At 41.6% G+C, this 9,286-nt stretch overlaps 1 protein-coding gene across 1 annotated transcript; it reads left to right on the top strand.

The window, feature by feature from the left end:
* The first annotated feature begins 3,698 nt into the window (after nucleotides 1-3,698).
* On the top strand, nucleotides 3,699-8,367 carry LOC133966652 (uncharacterized). The gene is made up of 5 exons (XM_062401657.1): nucleotides 3,699-3,930; nucleotides 4,157-4,262; nucleotides 5,306-6,045; nucleotides 7,262-7,480; nucleotides 8,075-8,367. Exons 3-5 carry the CDS (start codon nucleotides 5,552-5,554, stop codon nucleotides 8,283-8,285), a joined length of 924 nt encoding a protein of 307 aa, XP_062257641.1. The 5' UTR covers nucleotides 3,699-3,930; nucleotides 4,157-4,262; nucleotides 5,306-5,551; the 3' UTR covers nucleotides 8,286-8,367.
* Nucleotides 8,368-9,286: the final 919 nt, after the last annotated feature.

Genomic DNA, 9,286 nt, shown 5'->3' with positions numbered 1-9,286 from the left:
ATATGTTGTGCGGCTCCAGGCAGATTTAATTTGGGGGAAGAGGGGGCGAAAATGGCTCTTTCGATAGTAAAGGTTGCCTACCCCTGGACTAACCAAAGTGTTTGTGATCTGTCCTGTAGGTGGCGATAAAACACATACCCAAAACGTCTGTTCCCCGTCAAAGAGTGGTGAGTGATCTGATGTCTCAGCACCAACTGTTGAAATCATTCCGTGACTTTTATGCTTTTGTTGTTTCCTTGTTGTTGAAGAGATACAAACGCATATTTTTCCTTTAGATGATAAATGGGAGGTCACTTTGATTCCCAAGGAGGTGCTGCTCATGCAGAGAGCTGCAGGCGAACCAGTGACTGTGGGAAGATCTGCAGCCGTGTCATTACTGGACTGGTACGACCTGAAACAAGAGGTTCTTCTGGTCATGGAGAGGCCAGTCGACTCTACAGATCTGCTGCACCTCGTAAAAAAGAACTGTGGTCCGTTGGCTGAGAACCATGCAAAGGTACTGGCGTTTTACTGTACTCCCAGACTACAACTGAAAAGGTCATCATTTTGAATATCATCATTTTCAGTGCAGAGTGTTTGGCTGCTATCATACCAATATTTCATGTTGGTCCAATCACAACTAACATTTTAAATTTGTCAAAAATATTATTGGAGATTCACTCTTTAGATACGTTTACTTTTATCAAGGGAACTTGAGTTGTAATTAAGGGATATATTAGTGGCTGAAAAGTTGAGAAAACTATAGCTACACAACAGCCTTTAAAAAGACCTTGTGCCAGGTCGTTTTTACAACTGCTGGTCCCGAAAAATAAGAAAGGCCTTTGGACCTCAGCTTAGTCCTCAAAGTGCTCAGAAGTAGATGGATATTTGAACCCCTACAAGTTCATGTGAAGTGTGCTCTGACTGAAAGATCCAGAGCAGCTCCAACATAGACTGTGTTTTTCACTCCCACCCAGAGTCCCTTCTTCACCACTCTAACTCATTTGTGACTCTACCTCTTTCTCAGATCATCATGAAGCAGCTGCTGGATGCTGCCATCGATTTGAAAGCAAAGGGCATCTTCCACCGAGATTTAAAATTAGGGAACATCCTCATTGAGCCAAGCTGTGATGGACCGCGAGTGCGAATCATTGATTTTGGATGTGGCTGCAATAGAAGGGAAAACTGCGTCTACAGCCAATTCACTGGTACAGCCAACCTGTCTTGTTATCCTGCTCTTCATTCATCTGACTGTAAAATCTCTGCCTGTTCCTCATCTTTTGTTTTTTTCTGTTTCCTTCTCTCTGGTCAATTGTAGGAACCTTTGCATACGCCCCTCCAGAGTTCACAATGAAAGGCAGATACATGGCTGGCCCAACGACAGTCTGGCAGTTGGCAGCAATTCTATTTGAAATGCTGACTGGAGACGCGTGTTTCCACACCAGGGACATTATCAGGCCTGATTTCCAAATCTGGTTTGGATCCAAAGGTGAGACAACGCGGGTTTTTAATGTGCGGTTATTATGGTGCTTCCATGTTACAGTCGATCACTGTAGATTCAAGCCTCATCGTTTCCTTATCGTTTGTCCTCTCTCCTCACAGACTGCCAAGACTTCTTGAAAATGTGTCTGATTTTAGACCCTAAGAAGCGTGCCACTTTGGAGGAACTGAAGCAGCACCGCTGGTTAGATAGGCCTATACCAGCCCATTCCAAACCAACCCAGCCCCAACTCCCCCATCCCCAATATCATCATATCCCAACCATTCATCCCCAACTCCCCCATCTACAACTCCTCCATCCCCAAACTCACCATTTCCAAACCTTCCATCCCCAACTCCCCCATCCCCAACTCCCCTATCCTCAACTCCTCCATCCCCAACCCCATCATTTCCAAACCATCCATCCCCAACTCCCCTATCCTCAACTCCCCAATCACCAATCCTACCAGATCCAAACCAACCAGCCCCAATTCCCCACTTTCCAAATCCTCTTTCCCCAACCCACCCATTTAAATGTATACTGCAATAGGTAAGGTACTTCCTGGTCGGATTTTTATCAGACTCCATGAGCCAGCCGGAATAACCTCCATGTGCGTTGTGGCATCACAAGAGGGCATTTGATGCAGTGGCATTATGTTCCTCACCCTGGGAGTGGCCACCACGCCACAAGATGGCTGCCGGGAGGACTTTATCTCCCAAAAGGCACTACTGGGGGAGTTGCCAATGCCTCCGCCCTCATTAAAGCTGGAGCTCAGGTGAGGAGAGCACAGAGGATTGAAGACAGACAGGAAGCAGCCAGCATGAGACGTGGAAGATGTCAGGTTATGTGGAAGGAGATGGACCCAGGATGCAGAGGATGAACAGGAAGGGAAAACTGGACGAGACAGCAAGTAACGACAACCCATAAGAGAACGTGTAAAACACGTAACGAACTGACAAAGCACACAGGGGAACACAGAGGCTTAAAAAGTATAATAATCTGATGGACTCAAAAGGACAAAACACACATGAGCAGCAGCAGATTCACGGGAACATAGCTCAGGGTCACCATCTCGTGGCCAGAGAAGGAACTGTACTCTGTTACATTCTGATTAAATTCTCTCCATCCTCATGTTTCTAGATGTATAATTGCAGTTAAGACATTTTTTAAATGCATAATTCAACACTATATATTCAGTCAAGATATTCAGCTCACACACCCACACTGTTACAGGCTGATCCTAAAGTAAATAAATGTAAAGCAGAATACGTGGTATAATATTTTATTCTCATATTTTATGGAATACAAAGCCCCCATCCCCACACCCACCCCAAAAAGTGTGCACATCAGATCTATTTTTAAGGACAATGAAAAACAATATCCAAGAGACAAAGGGAAACTGATTAATGGGTGCTTAAGTGTCAGACTGCAGTTTAATGTGATGTCTTCATATAAAAAGGAAACCCTCTCATCATGAATCAATAAACCCTTTAAAAAAAAGTAGCCTGGTTGAAGAGTCAGTTGACAAAAGGTGCGGCAGCGGAACATAAAGCGAGAGCGAAGCGTGAGATTCCTTGTTGAAAAAAATAAAACATCTTTCCATCCATCTTTGTCGTTATGACTACGAGGACGTAATCAATCATGTGCAACAATAATAATAATCATGTAAATTCAGTCACTTCTTCATTGTTTTACACAATCTTTGCTAAGCTGCACTTAAGGAATGAAATATTTCCCCCAAATCAGACCTGGGGGAGAAACAAAATTCAGATCATTATACCAAAGAAACAAAAAAGAAGGGATAAGAAAATGGCAAGCAAGGCTTCAAATGAATACAACTCATGTACTAGCAGCCAACTTAGGTCCAACAATGTAGACTTTTTCAAAATGGTTTCAAAACATCTGGATGTGTTTGACATAACTAACCAAAGCCTCTCCTTGAATTTGTTATTCCTGAAAGCAAGATCTGGTCAGGGGTCTTCGTTGATCTCATGTCTACGGTGGCCCTGAAAGCTCAACGAACAGCAACTTAAGAAAACACATGCAAGTTGACAGAACACCTGCAAAGTAAAAAAACATCTTCATCAATTTCACAACACAACACAACACATTACAGCAACGCGCTGCAAAAAGAGAAAAGCGCTGCAAATACCGGAACGAGCTGCAAATAGAGAAACGCGCAGCAAATACCGGAACGCGATGCAAATACCGTAACGTGCTGCAAAAAGCCAAACGCGCAGCAAACACCGGAACGCGATGCAAATACCGTAACGTGCTGCAAAAAGCCAAACGCGCAGCAAACACCGGAACGCGATGCAAAAAGCCAAACGCGCAGCAAGAAGAGGCCACAACACAACGGAAGTGTTTCCAGGGGACACCTAAAAGTGATGGACACGCCCGGATGTTGTTGCTGCAGCTGTATGGAGTTTCTAAAGCCGGTGTCCGTCTACTACGTGAACGTTAACTAAACTGTAAGTTTTTTTGGTTTATTTTCATAAATAATCACTTTATTACTGTATACTGTTAACCCCCGAGACGTTCTCAAGTAGCATGTCTTTCGGAGGAATGCCTCCTCAATTGTATGAGCTCGAAACATGCCGTCTTTTCCTGTTAACCTGAAGAAACAGCGCTAAAAAGACAGCCCCTGTTTAAGAATAATTTACAGCACTTAGCATTCACATTCTTCATTTTCTCCAGGCAATGTATTGTCCATATTGTGGAAACCAATTTGTTGGACGTAGTGGACGTTTTTGTGGCTCCTGTGGCAGCAACATTGAGTTTTTGTCACCTTTTGCAGAAGATGGTAAGCTCTTCACTAGTATTTGAGTTTAAATGTCTTCTTTGTGCATGATGTAGTACTGTGTTAATGAATGATGTAGACTTACTTTTGTAAGTAATGCCTGTGTAGGAATTATTCTTCTTGTATGTTAAACCTTCCTCTTTTAGGTAAAAGGTTAATTAAGAGTGTTTCCCAGGCCAACCTAAATGGAACAGGGCAATAATGAATGTTATTAAGTACATATGTGTTTGCCCTGCAATGACATGTTAAAATGGCTGCTGTGAAAAGGGCCTGTGGTTAAATGCTCTTTACACCATTGGTAAACCCACACAGGTGATAAAAGTATGCATCTAGGTTTCTGTGTTCTGACATATAAGCTTAATATGCTTAAATACAAAACAATAGTGGTATGTTTACACCATTGGTAGAGAAGGTAATATTGAAGATGAGGTTATCATTGTCAGTGAGACTTTGATGCTAGTAATGTTAAATGCCAATCCATGTTAAAGTTGCGCAAACATTGAGCAGACTATTAGCACTTCTGTCCATCCTGGGAGAGGGATCCCTCACATGTGACTCTCTGTGAAAAGTTTTTTTGTAGTTTTTCCTTATGCTTGTTTAGGGTTAAGGGCAGAGGTTGTCGCACCTTGTAAAGCCCTATGGTAACTGGTTTTGAAATTATATAGCTCTTCTCTAGTCTTGATGACCACTCAAAAGCTTAACAGTACAGTTTTACATTCACCCATTCACACACCGCCCAAGGACACCTCAGCATGCAGATAGGTCAGACTGGGGATCTAACTGTCGACCTTCAGGTTGGAGGACGACCACTCTACCCCTCAGCCACGGCCGCCCAATGGCCGTGGCTGTTGTGATTTTTGAATATGAGCTATACAAATAAAATTTGATTGATTGATTGACTAAATACTGTATACTATATGTGTGCATCAAACAGTTCACCTGTTTTATTCTTTCTTGCTACTGATACATTTGTGTTTTTCTTATTAGTTTTGTCTCTGCATCCCTGCATTCCTAATGACCCTGTTCTATTTTCCCTTCTGGTCCAGGACCCATATTGGATGAAGTCACGGAGACAGGCCTCATCCAAAAATATTTCTCAGACGGTCACACATACGAGGTGATCCTAGATTTTCTTGGAAAAAGCACAACATTTTTATGAATCTCAGCACTTTAAAGAGGAGGCTAAAGGAAGCAGGCCTAACTAGGAGGACAAATTATACTCCCATTGCCACTGTGCAGGCAACTGTTGCACAGGAACTGAGAGGCTCTGGTCAGCTGTAGGTTACAGAGCCATGTGGCAGACATTGCAACAGAAGTATCACCTGACAGTTAAAAGAGATGATGTTAGGCAAACCATTGCCAGACTGGATCCATCTGGAGTTCAACTTCGCTCTAGGCGCAGGTTTGTCAGAAGAGGATACTTCACAGAGGGACCAAACCAAGTGTGGCATGCTGATGGGTATGATAAATTGAAACCCTTTGGTATTGCCATCAGTGGCTGCATTGATGGCTTCTCAAGGAAAGTAATGTGGCTCATGAGTGGCAGCACTAATAACGATCCAGGGATCATAGCACAGTATTATATGCAGTGTGTATCTGAGTTTGGACAACTCCCAGCCCGCCTTCGCACAGACTGTGGAACTGAAAATGGCACTATGGCAGCAATGCATTGTGCATTAAGATCTCAGCATACAGATGACTTTGCAGGATCCCTCAGTCACATGTATGGCACCTCAACGGCAAACCAACGAATCGAGAGTTGGTGGTCTTTCTTCAGAAAGCAAAGGTACAAGACTTTTAAGGTCAATTCCAAGAACATGTACAGTGCTGTGAAAAAGTATTTGTCCCCTTCTGGGTGTCTTATTTTTTTGCATATTTGTCACACTTAAATGTTTCAGATAATCAAACAAATTTTAATATTAGACAAAGATAACCAGAGTAAATACAAAAACAGATGAGAAACAAAGTAATTGACATGTATCAGTCTGGAAAGTTACACAGCCATTTCTAAGGCTTTGGGACTTCAGTGAACCACGGTGAGAGACATTATCCACATATGGAGAAGACTTGGAACGGTGGTGAACCTTACCAGGAGTGGCCAGCCTACTAAAATTACTCCAAGAGCACATCGACGACACCTCCAGGAGGTCATAAAAGACCCCAGAACAACATCTAAGGAACTGCAGGCCTCACTTGCCTCAGTTACGGTCAGTGTTCATGATACATTTGCCAAAAAACCTATTGATGATCCCCAAAACTTTTTGGAAGAGTTGGGTACTGTTCAGTCTGGCGTAAAACTAAAACAGCATTTCATAAAAACAACATCATAACAACAGTCAAACATGATGGCGTTAGTGTGAAGGAGAATGTCCGGCCATCAGTTTGTGACATCATGTTCAAGCGCACCAGCATGTCCACCTCTGAATGGCTCAAAAAAAACAAAATGAATGTTTTGGAGTCGCGTAGTCAAAGTCCGGACTTAAATCGGCTTGAGATGCTGTGGCATGAACTTAAACAAGCCATTTATGCTCGAAAACCATCCAATGTTGCTGAATTAAAAGAATTCTGCAAAGAAGAGTGGTCCAAAATTCCTCCATAGCGATGTGAAAGACTCATTGGCAGTTATCACAAACATCTGATTGCAGTTGTTGCCGCCAAGGGGGGCACAACCAGTTATTAGGTTTAGGGGGCAATTACTTTTTCACAGAGGGCCAAGTAGGTTTGGATAGACTTTTTCACTTAATAAATGAAATCATCATTTAAAAACTGCATTTTGTATTTAATCTGGTTTGTCTGATGATCTGAATCATTTAAGTGTGACAAAAATGCAAAAAAAATAAAAATCAGAACGGGGGCAAATACTTTTTCACAGCACTGTATGTAATGCTGCTATGTAGTCAGTTCTGTGTTTTATGTGTTTTCACATGCCAGAGGTTTTCAGCTGTGTCCACAATCTACATTATAAAAGAATAACACTTCAAAGACTGTCATTCCACCATTAGGACTCAGTTCTGGATTGATGTCTTCAGTGACCTGAGAGAGAGGCACCTTTTCAACGGCAGCCATGAGCACAAGTGCCTCATACGGTATGTCTTCCTGGCCGTCTTGCAGAAAGAGCTTGATGAGTACAGACAACTTTGGAACAACCACACCATCCGACCTGTTCGTCAATCTCGTTGTCCATCGGGTAAACCAGAAGCCATGTACCACCTGCCTGACAGGTTTGTATTAACAGTATGTGCTATGTGACCATGTTTTATAAATATATGATTGCATTTTCACTTGTGTTAATTTGAACACAATATGTGTGATGCCTGAAGCAGATCAAGTGTATAGTGAGATGCTCTGCAACTTCTACAGGGTCCTGCACTTAGACTTTGCTTACACCTTTGGTATACTGGCCCAATATGACAAATTCATCAAATGACAAATTCCAAAGTATGAAAACTATTTCATTCTTTCCAAAGGGAACTCAGATACTGTTACACAAAAACTAAAAATTACCCTTCCACACCAAACCTACATTTAAAATGTACAAAGCAAAAAGGTGAATTTATCTTATAAATAAAAAAAAGTGCTTGTGCTAGAAGCTAATATAATGACTTTATTTGTCTGAAAGAGCTTCTGTCAAACTATAAATTAACTTGTGGCTCATTTCTGTCAACAGAATTTTTTTTTACATTTTATGACCGCTGAAAAACAGACTTAGTTTGAATTATAATTCTTATTTTGCATTTTTGCCTACCTTTTGGGGGGTTAAATGATCAATTTATAATGACTTGACTTAAAGCTTTTTGATTTCTGACTGGCCTTAGGTTTGACGGAAGGGAATGTGGATTCCCAGTGTCCCAGGAAGCCCTACACCAGTTTGATGACCTACTGCCAGCTCCGCGCAGTCTGTGTGGTGATGTTGATCTCCAAAGTCATTTTGCAGACTTGGAGAGACAGAGTGGGCTTGCTCTACCAGTCAACTGGACAACTGCTGTTGTGAATTACATATCACTCAAGAATATGTCTGGACTTTAGAATCTTCAGCTCCTGGTTCTGCAACATAATTTGACTGGTAGACATACGTGTTATGTAAATAAATTATTGTAAAAATAACTAACATCCAACAGCCTTGTGTATTTGTTCATTTATTTGTTCTGTTACATCAGTTTCTTTTGTAAATATTAGATTTTGTCAACACAATGAATATACCACACATGGAAAACCCTGTGGTCTTTAATGAAAACTGTAACATGTAAAAAATAAAACAGCTTCAAGATGTTGAACAGTGTAACAGTACAATCAAAATGTTTAAACTGAATGTGCCTCGTTTTGATAAAATAGCTTGAAACTTTAACTAACAAATTGCAGGCTAAAAACTCAGACTGATATGAACATGTCTGCATTCCTAAAATGGTCAGAAAATAAGTGGCACATTTGCAGCATTTGCATATAATACTTTAACATTAACTTTGGTGAACCAGGTTTTGGGCTTTAAATAAGTACTTGCTGGACATTCCGTGTGATCCCAGTGATCAGCAATTGGTTTGAGCTTTAAAGAAGCCCAAATCCAGGGGCATTTTGTATGCCAAAATCCATGGCTTCTTGAAAGTCTTCATAGCTTTGTAAGATCGGAATCTTAATTGTATTAGAACATACATTTGCGACAGGAAAGCGTGAGGTCTTTTGAAAAAGTATCTGTGGCTGTGGCTGAATAGTTGCAGGAGGAACTTCCCTCAACCCGGTCCCAAACATCAGGACATCCTCCAAAAATGGGCTCGCCTGTTTTTCTGGCAGGGAAGGGGGGAGGAATTTGTTAGGCATTTGTTGTTTTAAGAATAGATTGTGGCAGAAAACGATTGCTGCAGTTAAAGTTTTATATCTCACTGTTTAATGCATTGATGATTCTGCAGGTCTTATAATTTTGAAGTCAATACCTTCAACGTAGAGCAGATAATCTCGCCAGTAGCCCAGTACTCTGGCCTCTTCCTGATACCTGGTGCTACCAGGTGGACTGAACTCCACCTGAAAGATGTTTT

The sequence above is a fragment of the Platichthys flesus genome, chromosome 12 (genome assembly GCF_949316205.1).
Source record: "Platichthys flesus chromosome 12, fPlaFle2.1, whole genome shotgun sequence".
Classification (NCBI taxonomy): Eukaryota; Metazoa; Chordata; class Actinopteri; order Pleuronectiformes; family Pleuronectidae; genus Platichthys; species Platichthys flesus.
The sequence above is the reverse complement of the archived record's forward strand: the minus strand, read 5'-3'. Positions and strand labels throughout refer to the sequence as shown.